Genomic DNA, 27046 nt, shown 5'->3' on the forward strand with positions numbered 1-27046 from the left:
GTTGCAATATGCATTGTCATCAGGCTACTTCAGTACTCTGAGCATTTAGTTTACCATGCCTCTAGACCCTAAGGTGATAGTAGATGTTAAAATAGATATCTGCAACTGAAAGGAGAAATTTGTCTGCTCCCTCTCCCCCCTTTCTTGGTATTTGGCTTACTTTATAAAAATACACAACTTAAATACATATGACACTCTCTATATTAGACAAACAACTGTTAGATTTAATATTTTCAGTTATTTCAACTGAAAGCAAATATGTAAATTACATCTTAAGAGCAAAGGGTTTCTTTAGAGATCCTGCGTTCCCGGTCCACGGGAAGAACACCCCTTGAGCGATCCATGCAGGAAGCTCACCCAAACCTCCAACTTTCCAACAGGTCATTTCACCAGCAGGGCCTTTATCTCATGGCTTCATAATGCACTGCTTGTTAGACACAATCTAACTTATCCACACCCCAAGTTTAAGCTTTTGTCTTCCCTAGAAACAATTAATGGAAAAACCAATGTACAATCTGCTTAGGGGTCAGAATTTTTTAAAAAGAAGGGAAAATTTAAAAAAGTATTTTTCAATGGTGTTGTCAAAATAAGTTGATAAAATACTAAAATGACACTCCACCTTCAATACTTCTTGCTCCCCTTCTGAGCTTTGTTTTTCTCTTTAGCCCTTACCATCACCTATAATACTATATATCTCCCTACAGTGTAACCACATGAGGGCAGGGATATTTGTCTGTTTTGTTCATTGTTGACTCCTCATCCCTTAGAACAGTGTCTGACACACAGGCATTCTGTGAGTATTTGTTGAATGAGTGTTGAGTGAATGAATAGTACTATTAAACTGTTCACGATTGGGAAATATAAAGCGATTTGCCAGAAAGTTAAAAACAGCTGGAATGTGTATGCTAAGCAACCATAAAATGAATATGCTTGAAATCAGGAAATGTGTAAACATCTCAACAGTTCTTTCTCAACATACAAACTTTTAAACCTTAAGGACAAACCAAGCTTTTAAACTCTGTAATTGTTGCAGTTTTAAGTGGAAAGAATTTTCATGTCATTTTTCACCATGAACTAGAGAGGAGCATGTAGTGTTAAGATGGGAAATGCCTGTCTTGCCCAATTAGATAGTACATGTGCCCAACTGAGAAGAGGAGGAAGGGAGCCAAGTTTTCGAAAGCATTCTTTCAGAGTTGGGCATAGTTGGATAATAAGAGTAGGTGAGACGTTCTGATTTCCGGTCCAACATCTGGGAGATTGCAGAAGGTGGGAAGTTCTTAAAATGCCCTGAGGGGAATGAGAACCCCAAGGGAATTCAATCTCAGCAGGTTGCTGTGCCTTAATATAATGTCTAACTGCCTGCTGCATAGCTGGCCAGCAGCTTTACTGAGTCTTTATTGTAACTTAACAAAATTTTCAATTGAGCATCCTGGAATTTTCTCCTAGGGGATGCAGCTCTGATTTTTATCAAGGCAGTTTTTGGTAAAAGATGATTCACTTAAGTAGGTAAGTTATGTACTGTGTAGCTAACTTTGCCAAGATGCATGTTTCATAAGGTGAGGCAATACTGAGATGTTGTCACTGCTTCTAAATTTTATTAACACATCACTCACTGCACCTATGATGGACTGTTCATTTGATACGCTTGCAAATATAATCAGTTACATTTCTAAAATGTATATACAGGGGGGCTCCCCTGGTGGCGCAGTGGTTGAGGGTCCGCCTGCCGATGCAGGGGACACGGGTTCGTGCACCGGTCCGGGAAGATCCCACATGCCGCGGAGCAGCTGGGCCCGTGAGCCATGGCCGCTGAGCCTGCGCGTCCGGAGCCTGCGCGTCCGGAGCCTGTGCTCCGCAGCGGAAGAGGCCACAACAGTGAGAGGCCCATGTACCGCAAAAAAAAAAAAAAAAAAAAAAATGTATATACAGCAGCCAGGGGATTAGTAAAGCAGTATAACCTGAAACACATGTTAAGTAAATTCTGTAGCCTGCTGTGAAGCATAGAACAGGTGAGATTTCATAGAGAAATCAAGGAAGGGCCTTAGTTGATTGCTCACTTTGTAGCAATGAGGACAGGGTAGAACGGCACTTACTCCTTGTGTTCAAGGAAAGAAAAGAGTGATCAAGTGTCAACACTTTCATATTAACTCCTGCTGTCTCCAGTTCTGCATGTTCAGGTATCAGCAACAGATCTATTTAGATTTTGTTCAGTATAATCGAAGAATCTGGAAATTCATTAAAAAAACACACGGTGGCCAAAAGCTGATTCCCTTTGCTGCCATGATATGAACTGAGAGTTTCATAATGTGAAATTCCATGGATGGTAGTAAAATTTACTTCTGTACTATGCTGCATGTACCTAATAGACTGGGCCCTCTGTTTTGTTTGTTGATATGCATTATTTTTTTCCAGTCATCTTGGTTTGGGGGATTGAATAACAATTTCAAGCACATTTCCTTCAGTGGGAGAGTAACTGAATAAATATTTTTTTCAGATACAACTTTTTCAATAGTGGGAGATAGAGGCTGAGTTTGGAAAACTTTATCCTTTTCCTTTTATTTCTCTTCTTGGTTATTATAAACTTTCTCTTCCCTCCTTTTAAAAAGTTTTTTTTTTTCCTACTCCTTTACTGCCAGTTCCTAAACAAGTGTCATGTTCACTATAATTAAATTAGGGTCATAGAACACTAACTGGAAGCAGCCTTACAGGTTAAAGTGATTGACTCACTTTTAGATTTAATGATTGAAAAACCCCGAGGCCTAGAGAAGCTGCAGCACTTACCCACCTATGGTGTGACTGACACAGAACTGCAGTCCAGTTTTTCTGACTCCTGAGCCAGTGACCTCTTGTGGTCCCTTTTGCACACTGAAAAGAAAGCGTGCTCCTTTCTCTGTTTTTTTGTGCTTCTGTACTTGACCTAATTCCCTATCCCCATCTCTAGTATCCCATGGTAGGGATTAAGTAACAATGTAGGCATCACTGTCTTCTGAATACTGGTCAAACGTAGTGTAATTTTCTTTATTGTAAGTTTTTCGATATCAGAGTCTTGGATATTAAGTGTGGTGTATTCCTGAGAATTAGTTTTGCTCCCTTAAGATGGTCCAGCAGTGCGCTCAGAGAACACTGAGATCCAGTGACCCCCATGTAGATCTGCTTGTATGGAGACTCTAGCACAGAGCAAATACTTTCTTAGCCTTAAGTAATTTACAATCTAACGGGCTCTCTTGAAGAGGAACTGCTATGATGTAAATATAAACCATTCGGCTCTTATTCTGGTTACATTTGTTTAAGAAAGATAGTGATATGGGCTTCCCTGGTGGCGCAGTGGTTGAGAGTCCACCTGCCGATGCAAGGGACACAGGTTCGTGCCCCGGTCTGGGAAGATCCCACATGCCGTGGAGCGGCTGGGCCCGTGAGCCATGGCCGCTGAACCTGCGCTTCCGGAGCCTGTGCTCCGCAACGGGAGAGGCCACAACAGTGAGAGGCCCGCGTACTGCAAAAAAAAAGAAAAAAGAAAGAAAGGTAGTGATAGTTATGGTATAAATATTAATCTTGTAATTTTTAAGATCCTATTCATTAAGTTGTATCAGGCTGAATATTACATTTGATATACTAACTAAAAAGTCATAAAGAAATTAATTAGAGAATATTGCTGTTGTATTAAGTAATGATTAATTAGAGGCTTTAGTGCCCTCAGGGCATTCTGGCATGAGGGGAAAAAAACCTGGGTTCTTGCCCTGGCCTTGCCGTTTATTAGCTTGTTTATGTTGGGTAACTAATTTAACCTTTTTGGAGAAATTCATTTTTTTAATAGACACTATGCATTGTTTTGAAAATTAACAATGTGCTGAAAATTATGAACATATTTTGAGGCAATCCAGATATTTTCATGCTTAGTATTATAGTTGTAGCTATGATGTATTGACCTCTTACCATATAGTAGTACTCCTTAGCCTGGCCAATTCTCTAGGGTTTTTTTGTAAAGCACAGAATATAATATATTATTTGGAAGCACTTTGAAAATTGCAAAAAGCAAACCCCCAAATTATCCAGATGTATGGAATTAACTATCTTTCCTTTCCCTCTTTCCACCCTTTCTCCGTTCCCACACTCTCTACCTTTAAGTTTAAGGGGAAAAAAATTCCAGTAGCAAGTGACAATATGAATGCAAATTCATTTGTAATGGAACATAGTTTTAATCCTTGGTTTCTGAGGATTAAAAACCTCGGAGGGGCTTCCCTGGTGGCGCAGTGGTTGAGAGTCCGCCTGCCAATGCAGGGGACACGGGTTCGTGCCCCGGTCCGGGAAGATCCCACATGCCACGGAGCGGCCACGGGCCCGTGAGCCATGGCCGCTGAGCCTGTGCGTCCGGAGCCTGTGCTCCGCAACGAGAGAGGCCACAGCAGTGAGAGGCCAGCGTACCGCAAAAACAACAACAACAACAACAACAACAAAACCTCTGAGGCCTTTTGTTGCTCTCTGTCTGCACCACACAGTTTTATACGTCTATGTATACAGAGATAGCTAGGTATTTATTTCGCCTTTTTTTTTGGTTTTTTTTTTTTTTGCATCCCTCCACCCTCTGTATTTACAATGCATAGAAGATATTGAGTGTTGAGTGACTGGATCACCTGGTACACTTATAATGAGCACTAAGGTCTTCTATTGTTGTATCATGCCCCTCACCCCCATCCTTATCATAGTAATGGGTATACAGTAACCTCTTAATATATACACCTGTTGGTTTGACTTGGGACTTACAAATAGTGTAGCAGCTCTTGGATTTACTGACATATTACCCTTTTCCCACTTTTTTTAGGAGGGGGATACCTATTACTCTTGTGAGCCACACAATTTAAGAAACACTGTAGGCATGTACTGCTGATGTTGCTGGGCCACATTCCAGCTGCCCCAGGGTGACCCCAGCTCTCTTTCAGTGGAGGTCATGCAGGACATACTATGGATAGCAACTAGTGAGTCATGGTATTAGAGCCAGAAGAAACCTTTGAGCACATTTTAATATTGCCAAACTTCTCATTTTGTAGCTAAAGACTGATATTTACTAAAGGCATTGGTGGATGGGCACCAACTTTTCCCTCCCAATTGTTTTAGGGCAAATAATGAGTCATTATCACTGGTCACTGGTCCCATATATATTTGTCACTGGTCACTGGTCCCATATTATATATATTTTAATATAATAAAAATTATCCTGTGCTGGATAATTACTTAGAAAGGAAATGAAAAGAAAATCGTCATAAATGTTGCTGTTAAGAACATTTCAGACCCAAGTGTTTATGTAATTTCTTCCATTTACCATTCAGCCATAATGGGTTTCTAGATAAAAACGATGCTGCCCTAAGAGTCATTTTCAGGCGGGGATTGCTGCTAATAGAGGAAATTTTTGTCCCAGCTACAATGCAGTAATGTAACTGTCAGCAATTTACTAAATAATCAGGTGTGCCTGGCATGTTATTTTTGTAGCTCTTGTATGAGCATGTTTAAGGGAAAAAAATAATGCTCTTCTGATGTGTTGTGTCTCTTTGCTATGAGACTGACATTACACATAAGGTATTATCTTCATTCTCTGTTCCACATCCTTGGAAATTTGAGGGCTTTCTGGCTGCTAGTAGAGAATTCTTTACAAGTTGTTTTGTGGGAGCCTTAGAGGTCCTTGCTCATTCTAAGTCCCCGCAAGTTACTGCATTATCCATGCAGCTTATGAGACTCTAAACTACCTTATGCAAAAGAAAAAAAATTACACAGTTAACATTTATTCCATAGATTCTGTGTTAAATATGAAAAGCAGGGCGCCTGGCACATGTCAGATGTGCAAGTTCACTTGCAGTGTCTTTATTTTTACTGATGAGGAAATCTAGGTTCTGAAAGTAACCTATACGAGGTCACACAGCTAGCGCCAGATGCAGGATTCGACCCAGGTATGTATTGCTCCAAATTTTATATTGTTCTGTACTGTAGTAATCTGTTACTATTAATGCAGCAGTAATTCAAACAAGGGACTTGGTGCGGGTTGGAATAATTGGGAAACATGGAATGGAATAATAAAAAAATATGAAACATGGGATAGATAGGAGAGGATCAGACCCTGGAGGCAGGTAGTCTTAAAATAAAAATAATAATAATAATAATGATGATAAAACAACTTTTACCATGTTCTAGGCACTGTTTAAATGTATTAATTCATTTAGTCCTTACAAAAGCCCTCTGAACAGTTATTATTTTCATTTTGTAGATGAGGAAACGGAGAGGTTAAGGCTCTTGCCTAAGGTCACATGTTAAGCCAGTGGTGGGATCTAGATGAGAACTCAGCGGTCTGATTCCAGAACCTATGAAATGAGGCAGTGAAGAGGAAGGGGCCAATCAAGGGAGGATGCTTCAGGGCTGAAAACAGTAGATTTAAAATAGGGTAAAAGTAATTGTGCATAGGGACAGGGGTGAAGGATATAGGTTTGGGAGTACCTTATGCCAAGTGGATGGCTGAAGCCTTGAGAGGGGTCAGGTCAAAGAAGTAAAGGTAGCCACAGGTCAGGAGGTGACAGAGCCTAAAGGGATGCTCACAGTTTCTTGGATGGGAGGGGAAGAGGTACTAATCAAAGGCACAGAAGAGGCGAATTAGGCATGCACAATCTAAAGGAAGAAGAGATTGAAGATAAGGCCCCAGTGTCAATATGCCAGAGACTTCATGGATGTGCATAGCTTCAAAGTCCCTGGACCATTGTCTCTGTGCTTTTGAGTTTTGAGGTATCTCCCCTTTCCTACTAGTTTCTTCTTGCCTCTTAGTATGTTTTTAGCACTTTTTCTTTTTTCATAAATCAAAGTGAGAAAGAATGGTGATTGTATTCACACTATTTTTGCAAATGCCTCTAGTATATATTTCAGAAAATAAATAACTAATCTTCTGAATTAAATTGGTGTGAAGACATTCTAATTTTGGTAAGTTCTGTATTTTGCGTATTACTGGATGAGGAGACTTTCTTCATATGTTGGAGTGTTCTAAATTCCAAGATAAAATTAGAAGTGGTTTGACACAAGTGACATTTTATTTTATTTTGTTTTATTTTGAATTTTATTTATTTTTTTATACAGCAGGTTCTTATTAGTTATCCATTTTATACACATCAGTGTATACATGTCAATCCCAATCACCCAATTCAGCACACCACCACCACCACCACCCATCCCCCGCCGCTTTCCCCCCTTGGTGTCCATATGTTTGTTCTCTACATCTGTGTCTCAATTTCTGCTCTGCAAACCGGTTCATCTGTACCATTTTTCTAGGTTCCACATATATGCGTTAGTATACGATATTTGTTTTTCTCCTTCTGACTTACTTCACTCTGTATGACAGTCTCTAGATTCATCCACGTCTCTACAAATGACCCAATTTCGTTCCTTTTTATGGCTGAGTAATATTCCATTGTATATATGTACCACATCTTCTTTATCCATTTGTCTGTCGAATTTATTTTATTTACTTTTATTTTATTTATTTTATTTTAAAATAAACCATTTCATCCTGTTATCCCCAGTTTGAGAACTTGCAGTAGTACCTTATTATGCACCTACTGAGTCCTTCAACCTGGCTCTCAGGACACTCTATACTTGCCCCGCTTTCTGTCTTGCTTGGCTTTCCCTGACACAGATGCTCGCTTCTCTTGTCTTGTTCTTTCCTGTCCCTGTACTGTTTCCCTCTTCACCTGTTTAAATGAGATTTCAAAGCCCTGGCAGTGTCAGTCTCACCTGCACTCTTAATACTGTTAATTCTCCTCTGTCTGCTTTATTGATTTCTCCTTGACCTTAGTATCTTACGTACAGGTTGTCAGTACTGTGTATTTTACCACTTAATAATTTTGATGCATGTAAAGTGGCCAAAAAAAAAAAAAACTGACTTCATAGTAAAAGGCCGTAGTAGTTTTAGTCTTACTACAACATCCCTACATAGGGAATTTAGGAAGCAAATTGGGAATTTGTGAAGTTTGTTGCTTATTAGGGAATAATTCTCTTCTCAGGTGAAGGGACATACATATATCATGGCTTTTAAAAGGAATTTTTAGCTACTAAGACTACAAAACCTACCTTATTATTCTGTTTAATTTAGGAATCTTAAATGCTATATTGCATTTTTGACACACATTGAGGATTGCTGCTGTTTTTAGAGTCTAACAGCGTATTTAGTTTCTATAAGATATGAGTTGTTTTTTGACACTGCCAAAGAGCTCTTCTAATCGTGATCCTTATTATTTCAGAACTAATCACACATTTTGTACAGCACAGAAATCCTGTTTGAATCTAACAAGATGATGAGTAGATTTGTTCCTGTAGTTCCAGAATGTCAGCTAAATCTCAGAGTGGAAGACAAGGGCACTAACTACTCCACATTCTAAGGATGTTGCCAGCAGCTCTAGGGGAGGAGGTACCTTTCTGCCTCCAGAACCTGCAACTCCACTTTGCTTTAGACAGCTGGCTAAGTGGACTTCCAGCTGGGGCATGTAATGCCTGCTTCCTCTTCTTGGTGACACCTGCAGGCCCTTTCTTTCCCTGGGTTCAGGAAGGAAAGTAGCTCACCCTCAACACTGCATCATCTCTCAGGGCCAGCCCCCAGCTAATCCGCCCTCTCCCCAGTCCTCTTCATATAATGATTGGAGGTTGGGGCAAGGAGGGCTGGGTGAAAGTTAGGCTAACTCTGGTGTTTCTTAGCAAGTCTTGACGAAAAATGAGCCATGCCTATTTGCTGGATGCTCTCTGTAGAATAGTGGGTTTGTCAACCTTGTCTGCACATGGAAATCATCCAAGGAGCCGATGCCCAGGTTGCACCCTAAACCAGTTAGATTACATCTCTTTGTGTGGGACACCAGCATCAGTGGCTTTGAAAGCTCCCCAGGTGATTCCAAAAGCAACAAAGCTTGAGAACCACTGCTGTAAAATGTGTGGGGATGGGGTGAGGAGAGGAGGGGTGTTTGGGGTCTTTTGTTCCCCAGCCTTGGGTCTTAGCCAAAATTTCCTTGAAAATGGCAAATATCTTACTCAGTATCTTGTCAGATAAAGATAAAATTAAGGTTGAGGTTTAATCTGTTTTGTTTTGTAGCAAAAGGCTATGTTTAAAAGAAGGATCAGGATTATACTTGGAGTTTTTCTGAATGGTAAAGTTTGTAGTGATGAAAAGATTAATATGTCTTTTTTGCCATCTTCAAAGCTTCATTTTATTGTCACACAGTAAATGAGTTTTATCCCAGCAAGAGAATCTGACTGAAGCAATATCACTGGCATGGGCTAATAAGACGTCTGAATTGCCTGGAAGCACATATAACAAAGTCTTATTCTAGCAAGTTCACTCTGTTATCCTATTCTGACAATTTGTCTTAAGAATTCAGATACTTCATTAGGGATGCATGTTCCTTTTTTTTTTTTTTTTTTTTTTTTTGGCCATGCCACACAGCTTGCAGGATCTTAGTTCCCTGACCAGGGACCGAACCCAGGCCCTGGCAGTGAAAGTGCCGGGTCCTAACTGTCCTAACCGCTGGACTGCTAGGGAATTCCCAAGGAATGCATGTGCTTCTTAAAGGCATCATTTCACTGGCTTTCTCATTTCTTTGTTTTTCTTACAGCTCAAGAGATGGCTGCCCAGTGTGTCACAAAGGTGGAGCTGAATATTTCCTGTGACAATCTTCTGGATAAAGATGTAGGGTCAAAGTCAGACCCTTTATGTGTGTTATTTTTGAATACGAGTGGTCAACAGTGGTATGAGGTAATGTTAAATACTTGTAGGTGAAAAGCAATCTGTATTGCTCTTTTGATAATATGAAGAGTTTATTAAAAACGTTAAAAATAATAAAACCATCTCATCTGTTATTGCAGTTTTTTGGGCAAGTTTGTCCTTGATTGTGAAATTTTTCATACACATATAGACACTTCCTTTAGCTACCATACCTGTATTTAGTTACATGTAGTATGTAAAGATATTAAACACATGCACCTTTGATCTGAAGAAACTTTTTTATTTTGGGGGAGTGAATATAGGTTGAGCGCACAGAAAGGATTAAGAATTGCTTGAATCCCAAATTTTCCAAGACATTTATTATTGATTACTACTTTGAAGTGGTTCAGAAATTGAAATTTGGGATTTATGACATTGACAACAAAACCATCGAGCTGAGTGATGACGACTTCTTAGGAGAATGTGAATGTACCCTTGGACAAGTGAGTATATATAGTATAAATGTTTTGTCTAAATTTGAACCAAAGAATTGGGTGTTTCTGATAGGTGCTCATTAGTTTAATTGCTAAAGTTGAAAAACGCTGTAATCACTTTAAAGACTGAGTTCACATATTAGTATGTTTGGCTTGAACATTATAGAATTTATCTTATTTTTCATGAGGGTAGGGACCATGTGTGTATGGGTGTTTCATTCAACATTTCAATAAATAATGCCATTGCTCTAACTGCTTGTCTGCAGTTTGCAGATTTCAATACAGTATTGTTTTTATGTTTAAATCATAAATGCTGCCAAAGTAACAGCAGCTTCTCCGATGTTCTAACTAGCATGACTGGTGCCCCTTGAGCCCCCCAACCCCCCCACCCCACCCCCACCCCCACCCCCCCGGCCCCAGCACCATCCCTTTACATGGCTTGCTCCTCCTCTAACCTTAGGTGTGGACCTTACTCCCCCTAGCAAGCCTTCTCTGACGCCCTAGACTAGTTTGGATCACCTCCACGTGCTCGCTTGGTCCTCTCTATCACTTCTACCTTAACACTCACCATATTTTATTGTAGTTGCTTAATTGTCTGTCTCTAGGATATGACAGGTTGGGTCAGAGCAGGGGTGTGTCTGTGGGCTCACCATTGTGCTTCTAGCTCAGTTTGACTTGTAAGGAGAGATCATGACCATTTATGATAGAACAGGGAAGGCTTCAGGAGGGAGGAGTCATTTTTTTTCAGTGATATCTATTTCTAAGATTTGTCTTTTATGAATTTATTTTTTAGTGTTGAATTTTTTGGAGATCATGTTATTTCCTATGTCTCAAGGACAACATGGAGCTAATCAGTTTTCTCAAACTTTGATAAATAGTATCAAAGAGAAAATTAAAGAAATATTTATTGTTTGGAAAAAAATCACAGTGTATCTAAAATTATAATTAATTTGAGAAATATATCTATTTGAGAGTACCTAGGCCTACTATATTACTTTAATCAAAATGATATCTTGTGGGGATTATATACTGAAGTTATGTGTCAGCTGAAAAATTGAATCCCATTTATTGAGTATTCTAAGACCCACCTTTCACCTACAGGGGCTTCATTTCAGCTCAGTGATTTGTATATGTGATGAGAATCTGGCCTCTTTTTTTCATTACAAGAAAGGATTTACCTTTGAAGTAGTTGATAAAGAAACTAGTGGGTGGGGAGATTTTATCTATCAGGATTGGCTCCTTGGAAATCTTTTGCAGTGGGTATAGATGTGTTTTATAATCTCTAAGTCTTTAAGGAATGGACTTAATGTTTCCATTTCTAATGACTTTAAGCGAACTTTATATTCAACCCTTTTTGAAACCATTCAGTCTAAACGTTCACATGTTGAAGTGAAATAGCTCTTTCTATCACTTTCCAATTTTAACAGATTGTTTCCAGTAAGAAACTAACTCGACCACTGGTGCTTAAAAATGGCAGACCTGCAGGGAAAGGAAGCATTACGGTAACGATAAGATATTTGTCTTTTTTCCTCTGAAGATTTAGCATAATAGGACATGCTAAAACTGTATATGTCAGACAAATATTCCACAGCCATGCTTTATCATTTGATCCCGAATGTTGCCTTGCCTTAAAGTGATCACAACTGGAAACTGTTGTGCCAAAAAGAGAGAAAAATGCAGTGTGGGAATCCCTTCTTTGTGTTTTTTAAGTTGCCTATAGAGTCAGGCACATCTTGGTAACGCTTGCCTCTTCCCAATGGAAGCATAAATTCCCAAGTGAGAAAGAAATTACTTAATAATCTGAATGGATCAATTTGGCTCTCAACAAAGCAAACATGGCAGAGACTTTCCGTAATGGTTTTGATTCCAGAATGATCTCGTATTATGACATGGCCATTGAACTTCTTAACTCTTAACCATGTTTCTTTTGTGCTTGCACTTTGCTGTCCAAATTTTCCATTGCTGATTACTGGAGCTGGGCAAATGAATATATGCATTATCTTGTTTCAGATTTCAAATTATATAATGCCATGCTTTTACATATTTTATCTTCTAGAGTTTCTGTCCAGGTAATCACTGCCTGAAGAGATAGTTGTTTTACTTTAGCTCTGCCTGAGAAGGCTGGCTCTCTGAGAAAACCGTGTTTGAAGATTATTACGATTATCAAACACATTTCTCTGAGCAGCTGTTTTGCCCTAGTTTAGATTCCTGAGGCATGAGAATGTTCAGTCTTTTGAGGGTGTTGACTTCTGTGTGTGGGACAGAGATCATTATCAGTAGTTAGCTTTATTGCTTTTGGGGTCATGATAGCCTGGAATTTATTTTTAAGTAGAATAAGTCTTTCAGTTACCTTGGATGAAAATATTGATCCTATATTTGAATTTATAGTGTGTGATTTACTCATGCTTCTCAATGTCTGGAGAGCTCTCACTAGTGTTGTGCAATCTTCCAGGGCTTTGATTTTTCACTGGAAGAGGGAAGATCCAGTTTGGGCAACAACATTAAAAAGGAAGTTGCATAATGCAGACTAGGCATATTTTGGGAAAATATTTATTTCACATGCATAAAAGAAATAGTGATAAATCTTTCTTAATGGTACCATTTTGTTATTAAACCTTTTAGAATTCACATATTAGTATAGACTTTATATACCATTAGATAACAGAATAATTCAGTACTTCCTGAGTATATCAAAATCCCCAAAACATTTTCTTTCACTTACCTTGTCTACTCATAGGTTTCAGCTGAAGAAATAAAGGATAACAGAGTTGTCTTGTTTGAAATGGAAGCAAGAAAACTTGATAATAAGGTAGGCAGGTGATGCAGATTTCAACAAGGGTATCATGTTTTGCCTCACATTGATTTCTTTTTGAGAAAATAATAATGGAATTAATACTATGAACTCTGTCATCTAAGCATCACTTTGAGTGTTAGTTACTTCCAAATTCTGCTTTCTGTTTGTGTGTGTGTTTAAGCAGAAGCCATTTCTCTTTACCTCTTTCCTCTAGATGTAATCAAAGTGTTTGTATAGCTTAAAAGAAGAATTAATACAATCATTAATATTACTGTAAGAGGCATTTGAGAGTATATTTGGACTACTTAAGGAAAAAAGTGAAAATTCCATGCTTTATTAATTAGATTTTCCTCTGTGTTCAAAATTCAATTTTTTTTGAAGAATGAGTACCAGTACATAAGAACACAACAGTTTAGTTTATAGCATGGATTGGAATAATTCTTTAAGTGATTTTTGTATGTAATCCTGTAATCCAATCAATAGTCTTCATCATTTTCATATACCTTACAATTCAGTGTGCAAATATCTTAGACTAGTAGTCAGTATCTTTTTTTTTTTTTGGACAAGTTTAAACATATACAAAAATAGAAAAGTATTTTTAAAAAATCCCATGTTCCCACCACCTATCTTTAACAGTTTTAACTCATGACCAATTTTGTCTCATCCCTACCCCTATCTACTTTCTCTCCTCCCAGACGTCACATCATTTCATCCATATATGTTTTGGTGTATCTCTAAGGACTTTTTAAATAATATAATTGGTTAATATGTCTCTTAAATTTTTTTAATCTATAAATTCTCCCCTTCCTTTTATTTCTTCCCTTCCTCCCTCTCTTCCTCTCTTATTCCCTCTCTCTCTCCCCCTCCCTCCTATCCATCCATCCATCCATGGAATTTATTCAGTAAACTGACTCCTTTGTCCTATAGAAGTTTCCACACACTGTATAAGCTAATTAAATCCCTGTGGTGTCATGTAACATGTTCACCTCTCCACCTTTATTTCCTGATTTCTGTAAGCTGGAATTGAATCTAGAGGTATGATCTGGTGGTATCTTGAATTGGTATGCGTTTCATAGGTGGTGGCATTAATTCCATCAAGAGGCACACATTGTCAAGTTCTGTCTTTTGGGGTATTAGTGACCATTGATGACAACTACCTAGATATATTATTTTATTAAGGGTCTTAAAATAGTGATATTCTCATGCTATCATTGCTTCTTTATTTACTTGTGAGAATACTTCTACAGAGAGAAATATTCTTCTTCACATTAGGTATTTATTTATTCTGAGATACAGTTTGTCCAGAAAAGACAAGTTGAAATGTTTGATTTTTTTATCATATTTACCATTTTTCAAAATAATAAATTCCTCTATATGTGACCAATGAGGACTTCTAAAAAATTTTTTTAGTATTGCTGTGAACTATATTGATTAATTTTTATTGATGCCTAAAGTATCCCAACTTTAGCCTATGGGAGGGAACCTATTTAAGTTTGTTCATGAGACCATTTGGCATGACCCCAGAGGTCTCTGGATAGCTTCCTGCTCTGTGGCATGACAAATGTTCCAGGCTTATTTTATCTAATTTCTGCTCCAGATTGACAGATCAAAGGGAGCCTTTCTACAGTGAGTCCACAATGTGGTACTAGAAGTGCTTAACATTTATTGATTGTTGTCACTCATCGTTTCTAGGATTTTTCAGTGGACAGATATAGGAAAGTCTTTTCTTTTTTAAAGGAAACTAAATCATAAATTTGTACAACGGTTTCCAATTTAGATGTAGAATTACAAGGCTGTATTTCTTTAATTCTGTAGTTAACACCTCTTTTCACTTATGTCAAAAATGTTGATTCCCAAAGATACTTACATAATTGCTTATCTGTTTTGTCCTATATAATATCTAATAGTTTAAGAATATAAATATTCATGTTATAATTAAAATATTTTTACTGAAAACAGTTTGAGCTTTCTTTGAAGTTCTTTTTGTCTTTAGGCTTATATATTCCACTTGAGTTCTACAGTTCAACTCTTGTGTTTCAAATAATTCTTCTCTGAATGGTTATGCTGTAACATTAACACATAATCAAATTTTGCTTTTGATATTTAGGAATTGCTTTACAATTTTTTTTTGGATCTAATTTTGTTTTACAATCATGTATAAGATGGTTCCAAAGCCAAATCTAGGCATTAGGAATCAATAAGAATTAATCAAAACAAGGTATGTTCAAGAAATTTAGCTTCTTTCCCTGTCTGCTCTATATTTTTTCCTCTTTCCTGGCTGTATGTAATACTTTTTTAAAATTTATATTTTATGGTTTAATCCTTCATTTTCCAAAAAAACTAAGGTTTTTTTTGTGTGTCTATACATGTGCATATGTGTATGTATGTCTCTGTGTATATGTCTGTGTGTATATATAAACATACAAATAGACATACATGTGTATATCTATATACATAGATATGTGTGTGCATGTGTGTATGTATGTATTTGTATTTATATTCCCCAGCCTCAGCCCGTAAGTGTAGCATAATATATTATGCATATGTTCCTCTACCTTGCTTTTTTGACTTAACTTATCCCAGAGTCAGGGACTTTTAATCCTTATTTTAGTTCTACTACTGTCATATTAATGAACTTTCAAACAAGGTCTGTTTTCTGACCTTCAATATGGTAATAATGATATTCTGCCTTTCTCAAAAGATTATTTCTAAGATAAGTGAGACAGGGCATGTTTATGTGTTTTTGGAAAGTTAACTTCTCTATGTATAATGCTGTTCTTAGTTTTATAAAATGGAGCATAGAGAGGCTTAGTACATTACTTAAGTTTCTTCTTAAAGATACGATTAAATTTTAAAAGTTCTGCTTAGTCTTTGTGTTTATATTTTTGACTGTGCCAAATGTGTTACTTTCTTAACATTAGACTGCTGAGGAAGGAAGTAATATTATCTTCTTAATTTAATACTGAGGTAAATTCAGCACTGAAAAAAATCTTCAGTTTAGCGACATATCTGTGTATATTACTGTGAGATTAACAGGTGTCCTTTCGATTTCACAAATAATAAGTAATATATGCTAAGGAGTATAGAAATTTCAAAATGAAGATAAATAAAAAGGAGAAAATAAAATCATCCACAATCTTACTATCTGAGTTTTACCTCTGGGAACGATTTGTACATTTTTCCGGAATTTTATCTCCCTGTGTAAGTGTGTGTGTGTGTGTGTGTGTGTGTGTGTGTGTGTGTGTAAGATGGCAATAAGGGTATTTCTGAACACTCATTGTACTTGAGCATTATACAGGAGTGCTGTGCTATGGTGAATTACAAAGGAAATAGGGGATGTACTTTGTGCCCTTGAAGTACTTCTGTTGTGCATTCCACATATCTACTTGTGTGTGCTCCCTTGTGTGTGTAAAGAAATGTGTGGGATTGCTGAAGGAGTATTGGACATAGAAGGGTAAGATATGAACTCAAGGCTCAGATCCATCAATTAATTAGTTATGTGATCTTGGCAAAGTCATTTAACTCCTCTGAATCCATTTTCTCGTTCTGTCTCTCATGGAGTTAGTATGACTAATGTATGGGATCATTTATATAAAACTACTCAGTGCTATGTGAATGAATGAACACTGTTAATAATGAAAGCAAGCTAAAAACATATTGTATGGATAATGGGTCCTATTGATCACTGTATTTTAAAGCCATCATGTAAGGGCATGATATACAGGATTATGAGCATTTATCACAAGTGCCTTAAAAGTTCTCCTATGAGACTTGAGCAGGCTCATATGTTTGTGAGGAAGGTGTTGGGATTTGTATTTACTGCTGTATTGTACTGTATATATCTTTACTATAGAGTTAAACTTCAGGTACTGCTAACATGTAACATGTATAAAGTGTGGTTTCACATGGTTTAGGTGGAGAATAATTGCTTTTTTATTTTAATGTAGGATCTATTTGGAAAGTCAGATCCATACCTGGAATTCCACAAGCAGATGTCTGATGGAAACTGGCTAATGGTTCATCGAACAGAGGTGAATATCTGAATTTGAAAAGTAGGGTTGAGGTTTCCTTTGGAATTGTAGTAATCTGAATTTTTAAAAATTATGTATTTATAAAAATACTAATCTGAGTTCAGACATATAATTGCCAGAGACACAAAATCAGCATGCTCATTTTTTTTCTTTTAATGAGGAGGTGCTACTATGCTTAATTTTTAAAACCCTATAACGAAGACTAAAATGTATACCAGTGTACCCCTCACCTAGATTTATCAAATGGTCATAACTGCATACATGTGTGTTCTCTCTCTCACACACATATCCATGCCCTTTTGCAAAACTATCACAATGTAGGCTGCAGACATCATGGCTTTTCAACTTTAAATGCTACGGTAGGTATTTCTCAAGAACAAGGGCATTTCTCTACACCTCCATAACTGAGAGCATTAACATTGATTTAGTAACATCATCTAATATACCATTCATCTTCAGATCTCCCCAATTTTCCCACATTTTATATATGTTTTGTTTTGTTTTGTTTAATACAGGATCTAATCAAGGTTCACATTTTGCATTTGGCTATTATGTTCCCAATATAGTCCTCTTCTCCCTACCTCCCTTATACCTTCAGGCTATGAATCTCTTGAGTAATCAAGACCAGTATGTCTAACATACTGGATTCTTTTGTTTCCTTACAATTAGGTCCAGATCAAACATTTCCATCAAGAACACAGTGTATCTTCCATCATCAGGGTGTGTCAGGATGCCCAGTACTGATGATTCCAGTCTGGGCTACTAGGTTAAGCTGGTGACCACCAGATTGTGCCATGATAAAGTCTTACTTTTTTCCTTTGTAATTAATAAGTGATTGCAGTGTGATTCTTTGAGACTGCATGAATAACCTCCATTTCGCCCAGTGGTCCTAGCATCCATTGATGATCCATACCTGAATCACTTATATTGGGGGTTGCAGATACTCTTATTTCTCTCACTTTTATTTTTAGTATCATTATATACCCATGGATTGTTATAGTATATTCACTGTATTTATAATTCATTACTGTCATGAATTTTACTGCTCATATTAATCCAGATTTGACCAGGAAGAGCTCCTTCAAATGGTTCTTGGGTTCTTTTAACATTACTCCATTAGTCTTTAAGCAGTCTCTTATTTTATGTGAAATTATGTTCTTAATTCAACGTGTACTTAACCTATCCCAAGTCTGGAATGAGCTATTTCTCTTATGGAACCCTATTCCTTTAAGAGGGTAGTAGTATTTGGACAGTAGGGTATATGAGTGCTCATTCTACTGGGATGTCATTGCTTTTAGACCTTTTCAATGGACACAACTGAGAAATATGTATATTTGTGTATATATGTTTATTATATATACATATTTTTAAAATTTTAAATTATGAATTTAGACTGTTTTTCCAATTTACAACCAACATAGCAAGGTTCTTTCTCAGCCTTTCTTATTCCATATTTGAGTCTTATGTCCTGCTGTGAAAACTCTGGTTTCCAACAAAATCAATAATCTTCTTTAATTTTTAAGTGCACCTTATAAAGGGTGGATATATTTCCCAGTTTTTTTCTTTCTCACAGTGTATCACAATTAGACAATCTATCGCATTTTTCATATAACAGGTGTATAGTATTATCCTAGCTGGGTTTTCACTGACAAAGTTGGGTAGGTGAAGAGGTGAAGGATGAATGATGAGAGTGGTGGGAATCTAGGAAAGGCAAGAACAAAGCATTAATGAATGGAATATTTTTCTAACTTGTATTTAAATTTTTTTTTATAGGTTATTAAAAACAACTTGAATCCTGTTTGGAGGCCTTTTAAAATCTCTCTTAACTCCCTGTGCTATGGAGATATGGATAAAACTATTAAGGTAATTTGAAATTATACATATATTATATATACACACACATTCACTGCTTTTATAAATTAATTCATTAGATAGTATTTAAAGAAAGAAATGTTTGAATTTTATTTATGTTATGGATAATAAAATAGAAATGTTTCTGGTAAGTAGTCAGTTTGAAGGAGCAGACATTTTGAGTGATCTGTTGACCTAATCCTTAATCAAACATTGTGATTTTTATTTTTTAAAATAAAATATTTAATTTAAGTCTTCCTTTTAATAAGATTCCTCTGCTCTGTGAATAGGAACCTTTAACTCCACTCTTTGCCTTTGGTGTGTCCTTTGCAGATAAAAATAGATGTTACTTTAACTGAGAACCCAGAGCTTCCTCCTGCCCTTAGCACAGAGCAGAATAGAGGTGACATTTTCTGTCACTGATATTTTCAGAGTAAGGTAAAATGTATTAAAACATTTGGATGGCTTTAGTTTTAGAGTTTTGAGAGGAAAGCAGAGAGGGAACAGGGAGCAGAAGCAGATAGCTAAGAATTTTTTTTTTAATGTTTTCACTTATAGCCGTTTATCAAAATAGATACATTATTTTTAAGACACCTTTATACTAGAGTCACTTCGTTACATAAGATTCCAGATAGAACCCCTTTCTTATGTTCAGAAGTCAGCAAACTGAGGTGAGTTTTTTGTTTATTTGTTTCGGGTTTTTTTTTTTTTTTTTTTTTTGATAATTAGTATTGTGGAAGCAGGAAAGGTGATGGCCTGGAACAAGCAAAGGACTTGAGTCAAACTGTAGTCCAAGACTTGACTTAGGTCCTTAACCAGCTAAGGGATCTTGGGCAGGTTATCTAACTTCTTTACTTATATAGTAGAGAAAATAATGTCTACATAACAAGATAACATAAAGATTAAATTAATGAAAGTGAAAAGTTTTATAAACTCTTAAACACAGTAGAGGTGCTGTTATTATTGAAAACTACTTCATTTCTTAGATCCATAAATTTTTTCCTCAGTTTGCAGAGAACTTTAAAAATCAATGAGTGTGATTTGTGTGATATTTCAAATAGCAATGAATGTCTAGGTACAAAGTAAATAATAGAAAAGTAGCTTTACAAATTACTTTTTACTGTTATATTAAATCTAGAACTTTTGCTTTTCACATTAAAAATAGTAAGTTGAAGCTTCATTAGATCTAAGAAGCAAGAAAGGCTGGGGAAAAAAGATGCCTAAACCATAACTATTTGACTGATTGTAATAATATGTTAACAATGAAACAATGTTTTTTTAAACCTTTTTTTTATGCACAGTGGCATGCTTACAGGGCTATTTTGTTATAGTAAGTAAATTGATTTTCTGAGCTTTCTGTGATGAATGTCTTCCACTTCTTAAAAGTTTCTCCATTTGTTTTGACTATATACAACTTGGTTTGCCACACCATCACTGTCTTTATTTCTTTAGTTCTATATTTCTTTGCAATATCAGAAAGTCATACATCAGTGATTCTCTTGGTGTTTGGAAATTGGTTAGAGGTGTAGTAAAGACTTATAGAGCAGAGAGTAGAGTCAGAATCATCAGTTTCTTTGCTGCAGTATGAACGTGCCAGTGTTATCACTCTAGCATGTATTATTATTTTCATAAAATTGTGCAAATAAGAAAAATAATCATGCATGCCTAAACGGGGAATGCCTTAGTGAATGTTGTATTGTGTGATGTGTGCATTCTTTTACATGTATACATATGCACATATGTGTATATGCATACATTTCAGTTTCACAAACCCCGCTGATTGTGTTGTTTAAAGCAGCCAATATTACTAGTCTTTAAATTCTTGAGAAGAGAAATTAAATGACACAAATCATTACATCATTTACCTCAAGCTGTATCTGAACATATGCCAGCATTATAAATGTCACATTTTCCTTTAGCATCAAACATTTGCCTTTAGTGAGGCAACAGTGAACTTTTCTTATATATTTATTGTAGTGAGTTATTGGGAATTACATTTTAAAAATGTTTTTACACTCCCTGAAGTTTCGGACAGTCTAAACATGAATAGTTTTAGCTCCTGCATAAGCTTTGTTTAAATAAAATCTTGGCCTTATCAGAGCTTGATCTTGTTGTCTTAGGTATAAATTGGAGTTTCCTGAGTGCAAGTCTAAAATGTAACATTCTGTTTTCCATAATAAAAAAAAACTCTTAAAAATGAAATTATTAAAATATTAAGATTGTTTTGACTTTATCTTAATTTTAGTTCCCCTAGAAAAAATTATTAAGGTCATTAATTTTCTTTTCTGTCAGATAAAGGGCTTTTGGTTTAAAAATTGAGTATCGGATATGTAGGGCAAGAGTTAGCAAGTCAGAATTGGTCAGTGACTGAAGTGCTGGGAACAAATAAAAACCCTTACTGTTGCTCAAAATTGCAATTCTAGACCTTGTTTGTTTTATTTATTGATTGTTTGATTTTTAGTCTTCCTGAATAATAATGAAAATATAAGGGGTGAAAGACTTCCTATTATGATAAGCACTCAATTCACCTCTTAGAGAACTGAGAAGAAAATAAATCACTTTGCTAGGTGAATATATATAAATCCTGAGCATTTTAGCTTGGTGATTAATATAACTTTGTAAAGGATTATAGCAGGACGGAAGATTGGCATAGGGTAAGATGCAAATTGCTTCTCAGGTACAGGCTTTTATTTTAAATCATAGGCTCTAGAAGGATTCAAAAGTTTCCTTGACACAGATTTACTTTGTTGGTTACCACACAAGATATGTCATCTTCTAAGACTATTTAATTCTTCTCCTACCTGACAAGCCTCAGTAGATATTGTGTGCAATGCATGTAATAAATGTTTGCAGAAAGAAATGTTTGAAATTACAAAGCACTATAAAAACATCGGGGCTTCCCTGGTGACGCAGTGGTTGAGAGTCCGCCTGCCGACGCAGGGGACACAGGTTCGTGCCCTGGTCCGGGAAGATCCCACATGCCGCGGAGCGGCTGGGCCCGTGAGCCATGGCCGCTGAGCCTGCGTGTCCGGAGCCTGTGCTCTGCAACGGGAGAGGCCACAACAGTGAGAGGCCCGCGTACCGCAAAAAAAAAACAAAAAACAAAACACCATATCAGTTATTTATGATCACAGTGAACACCTCTGTTTGCTAAGAGTTCACACCACCTTATTTTCTCATTGCAATGAATATTCAGGTATTCTTGTGAATATTTACTCTTTGGCTACATCTGTCAACCTGGTGCAAAACTATATGGAAATCAAATACCCTCAGCTCTCTTCTGTCTGCTTCAAGAAAGAGCGAGCCTTTAATGAGAGCCATAGCCAATATTCCTGTCTTACATGGAAATAAAATAATTATGACCCAGTATAGATACTTCCTCAGTGTATAAAAAACTTTTCCTGGAATTTTCCTTTTCATTGTGAGAGTTGTGATCCTCAGAATGATGCAAATCTGACTTCATCATATCTAACTCCTAATAGAAGCCTAACCTCACCAAATTGCAACTAATGAAATACGTTTTCTGTAGTTACTAATCATCTAGAATTTAATTATACAATTTTTAGCTGCCTAGGATACTGACTTCCTTTCTTCCTCCAGATAGATAGTGGCTTTTAGCCATTGTAAATGATAACAAGGTAAAAAGCAGATGAGAAAGAAGGTCTAATTCCATTTTTATTTTATCAGCACTTGGAAAGGGCATGTACAGGAGCTGGAAACTGCTTAATGTGGAATTTGAACAGTATTTGTGTTTTTCATCTGCCTGTGATGTGTCCTAGAACCCCATTCCAAGAATAGCGAGTGTTTGAAAGTGTTTCAGTATTGTTCCTCTAGGAAGTTAGTTCCTACTTCTCCAAGTAGGACTATATGTTAAACATTTTCCCTAATTTTAATTAAAGGTACACTTCTTGGTAAGTCCCATTTATTGCAGCCAGTACTTTTTAACAAAATTATATTGATTTTTATATATTTTTATTATACTTACTTCTAGGTAGAGTGTTATGATTATGACAGTGATGGGTCCCATGATCTCATTGGAACATTTCAAACCACCATGACAAAACTGAAAGAAGCCTCCAGAAATTCACCTGTAAGTTACATCCTTGTCATTTGCATATACCTTATAGTTTGGCCCTGTATTTATTCATTTTTTCTCTTGGCATACAAAATAGTTTTCCATGCTTTTACTCTATATTATGTAATGCTCTGAAGTCTGTGGATTTTATTTGTTTAGTACTTGGATGATCCAAAATTCTTACTTGGGATGAGTTTTCATTTATGTTTCGAGGTTTGGTTTCCTTTGTCTTCAGACAATTTATATGGTTTGATTGAGAATCCTTTGTTTTAAAGATCTTGACATTTCATTGGTCACAATAATTAATATCTACACTAGACAAATACCTGGACTTGAATTGGGTTCATTTATTCTCCTTTTGGACATTTTAAAAATTGGCTTTTACATTCTGCCTGTGGCTTTCCTGTGACTTGTCCTCACCCAAGGGAAGGTTAAAAGCATAGTTACGCTATTTCAAATTATGTAATATTAAGCTGCCATCTAATGGTACTAATTTTGTTAAGATCATTTGTCGGGGGCTTCCCTGGTGGCGCAGTGGTTGAGAGTCCGCCTGCTGATGCAGGGGACGCGGGTTCGTGCCCCGGTCCGGGAGGGTCCCACATACCGTGGAGTGGCTGGGCCCGTGGGCCATGGCCGCTGAGCCTGCGCGTCCGGAGCCTGTGCTCTGCAACGGGAGAGGCCACAACAGTGAGAGGCCTGCGTACAGCAAAAAAAAAAAAAAAAAAAAAAAACCAAAAAAGATCATTTGTCTGCCTTAACTACGTTCAGTTTATTAGTTATCATCCCCACATATTTCTAAGATTGCTTCTTGAAACTTTTCTGTCTGTAAGACAAAGTGCCTAAAAACTATTCCAGAGTGTTGTTTCCCTCTTACTTACCTTTCTAGTTTGAATGAAATAAGTTGTTAATTCTCTTTATAGCTTACTTAGAATAATATGAAATGTTTATTACCTGCTTAGAGACCTGAATAATGCTCCTGTATATAGCATTTGGTTCTGAAAATCTAAACATGAGGTTTAAAAGGTAAGAGATTATGGTCAGGTGGGAAGGTCTTTTTTACGAAGTCATGTAGGTGAGGTGACCCAAAAGAGGATACTGATAGTTTTAGATCAAAACTTAAATACTAAATGCATAAATAAACCTTATTAACTATTTGATTTAAATAATTGGGAGAAATGAGTTTTGAACAAACATAGTGGGACTAGAATTTTCAATAGGTCATGTAGAGATCTCTAGTCCTGTCCCTACACCCTGGTCACAAAGCCCAGATACTAGAAATAACAGAAGTGCTTGTATGCAGTAAGGAAGGCTTTCAAATCACACTCAATGGTTTAAATGCAGAGATTGAATTAGGTTAACAGTTTGAATTAAAACAACAGCAAAATTCAGCTGTAAATATTCTATTTAAAGATTTTTTTTTATTTTTAAAGGCAGAAATATTGGAAAATAATGAAAATATGAACATTTAAAATAAAGCAAGCTACCTAAAAGAACTAAATATGACGAGTGATCTGGATTGTTGTTTCACTGGTTTCAGTTTGTTGTTATTTTCCAGAACCAGTCAGTGACCTCTTTTTAGAAGATAATGAACCAACAGCTAACTGTATAATACTTTATGGGGCATGTAAAGTTCTCCTAAGTCCAGCTAACTTGATCTTTCCCTCCCGCATGACAGAATGAATCTTTTAATATTGCTGTAGTGACAAGGTTTACCCACTCTTGTTCTTCAAAGGCAGGACTTTGTCTTATCAACTCTGTGTTCTCAGCGCCTAGAACAGTGCCTGCCACTTGGGTAGACACTGTAAAAATGTGAATAAATGAGGTGAAGTAATACAGCTTTTTACCAATAACTATTCTGTTTAGGGCATTTCTGCATCTCTAATGTTCAATAATTAATATGTATGATAAAGGCTGAGACTCTGGCAAGATCCTGAACTATCAAGGAATTTTTTTAACATCATTTTGTTTTGTACCATTGTATCAAAAGTATTTTTAAATGTTTGATTCTTTGAAAATTAGTAATGCCTCTGTCCAAAGTATATAAGTTGCTTTCTGTTAACCAGAAGAGGTGACTTATCCAGTATTCATTGAGTATCTCTTATTATTAGGCAAGGCAGTGAGAATTTGAAGGTATAACTTGGAAGTGATTATACCCCAGCTATGGAAAAAAATTAATGAAATGAAATAGTTGACAACAATACCAAGTATGTAACTAAATTTTATGTGGTTGTAGAAGTTTAATGAGATAGATGGAGATCAGAGAAGACTAGAACAGGAGTTGATGTTATAGAGGAGGATGACTTTAGCCAAGCCTTACAGAGGGATAAGTGGATAGGAGGTGGAAAGGAAGATGATCTGTTTGGAGGAAGAAACTATACTGAGAAGATGTAAGATACTAGATCGATTTCTACATATATTCCCAGTGGAAAGAGATGATCTTTGCTGCATATTTTACCATAGAGTTGGGCTTCATATATTTCTGTTTTCTGATGGTTGTTTTTTTTCTTTTCTAAGCAGTGTATTTTTGTACTTTGTGTGGGTAACAGCTAGAAGTAATGTTTTATTTCCTTTATTATAAATAAAAAAGGTTATTACTCAGAGCATTTGTAAGGAAATGATCTACAGAGGCAAAATTTATACTTAGGAACTATTTTAAAAGGTACACAATTTTAGAAGTGCTTTTCAGAAATATCACTGATAAATATTTCATATATATGACATAGTATGCAGTTGTTTCAGAGTTGTGTTTTGTAACAGACCTACATCAGTAGGTGGTTTGATTCCAAGAGAAAGAAGTCATTCATTTAAATTTACATTGGCATTTCTTATATCACTAGTAATAATGAACATTTTTGTCTTTTCTTCCTACAGGTTGAATTTGAATGCATAAATGAAAAAAAGAGGCAAAAGAAGAAAAGCTACAAGAATTCAGGTGTTATCAGTGTGAAACAGTGTGAGGTAAGTTTCTCTTAACCACTTCTAATATAATGAGATCACATTTCGATTTCTTCTAAACAAACTGTTTGGACAGTTGGAAATTACATGAGCAACTGGACACCTTTAGGGAAAAGAGAATAGGAAATAGTAGAGAAATCGTCCAAGTAACTTTGCTTCCAAGGTTTGACAACTTCTTAGCAAAGGACAAAGAATATCAAAGTTTTTCATTATCTTAGGAAATATAAGGCACCATTGGCATTTTTCCAGCACATGAGTGGAAATGGCTTGACTTAGTGCATCTATCCTGCTCATTATTTCAAGATGAGATGTTATGAGTGAAGGGGAAAAAATCCAAGAGATTTCTTATAAACAAGTGGGAGTTTTTGTTTTTGTTTTTAATCTTGCTTATTATACTTATTAAAGCTCTCAACATATTAGACTCATTACTAGCTTCTTAAAACTTACAGTGTGTGTATTTCATCTTTGGCCATTAATATTCTAATCTTCACATTGCTATAACTATCTTGAAGTTAAATCTTACAGATTCATGACATGTAGGGGCAGGGTGCCTTAAATTCAAATGCAGGGGTGTTTTCCATATGTTTATATCATGTGCTGTTCAGTTTATAGATGGTTAAAAATGTATGCCAGAGAGCTATTTGCTTTTCTTATGTAGTAGGAGAGTTTTAATTTTAAGTTTACTATTTGTTTTTAGATTACAGTGGAATGTACATTCCTTGACTATATCATGGGAGGATGTCAACTGAATTTTACTGTGAGTAACACACTGAATTTTTCAAAATAGGGCTGTAACGTGATTTTTTTCCCCTCCATTTTGCAGTGTTCTTTCTTTCACTGCCAAATTGACTTTGTGATGAAATTTGTACAATCTGTTGAGTATGGTCTCCTCAGAGAGTTTGTTCACCCTGAAGCTTTTGGCCTTGTTAAATATTTTCTTCTGCAAGAAAGCAGATATGTACAAATCAGTGATTATCCTGCAGTAATTTAAATAATAAAAAGCAGTAATCAAACAGACATATAAAAAAAAAAAGCCCTATGCCTAAAGCCATGGATGTAATAATCCATGATTTAAGACATCTAGAAAAATAGGGGTTGCGGGTTGCTTCATGCTGCGGCTTTAATTGTTTA

The 27046-nt window shown here is 36.3% G+C and overlaps 1 protein-coding gene across 1 annotated transcript in view; it reads left to right on the forward strand.

Annotated features, from left to right (window-relative positions):
* The window catches only part of CPNE3 (copine 3), a 52050-nt gene that overhangs the window by 8999 nt on the left and 16005 nt on the right, over positions 1 to 27046 (forward strand). Inside the window, exons 3-11 of the mRNA XM_081258361.1 lie at positions 9627 to 9766; positions 10039 to 10218; positions 11637 to 11711; positions 12947 to 13018; positions 16951 to 17034; positions 18808 to 18897; positions 22877 to 22975; positions 25832 to 25918; positions 26613 to 26672. Coding sequence (XP_081114487.1) covers positions 9627 to 9766; positions 10039 to 10218; positions 11637 to 11711; positions 12947 to 13018; positions 16951 to 17034; positions 18808 to 18897; positions 22877 to 22975; positions 25832 to 25918; positions 26613 to 26672 — 887 coding nt within the window. The remainder of the gene's footprint in view (positions 1 to 9626; positions 9767 to 10038; positions 10219 to 11636; positions 11712 to 12946; positions 13019 to 16950; positions 17035 to 18807; positions 18898 to 22876; positions 22976 to 25831; positions 25919 to 26612; positions 26673 to 27046) is intronic.

The sequence above is a fragment of the Mesoplodon bidens genome (genome assembly GCF_964165515.1).
Source record: "Mesoplodon bidens genome assembly, chromosome: 16".
NCBI classification, from domain to species: Eukaryota; Metazoa; Chordata; class Mammalia; order Artiodactyla; family Ziphiidae; genus Mesoplodon; species Mesoplodon bidens.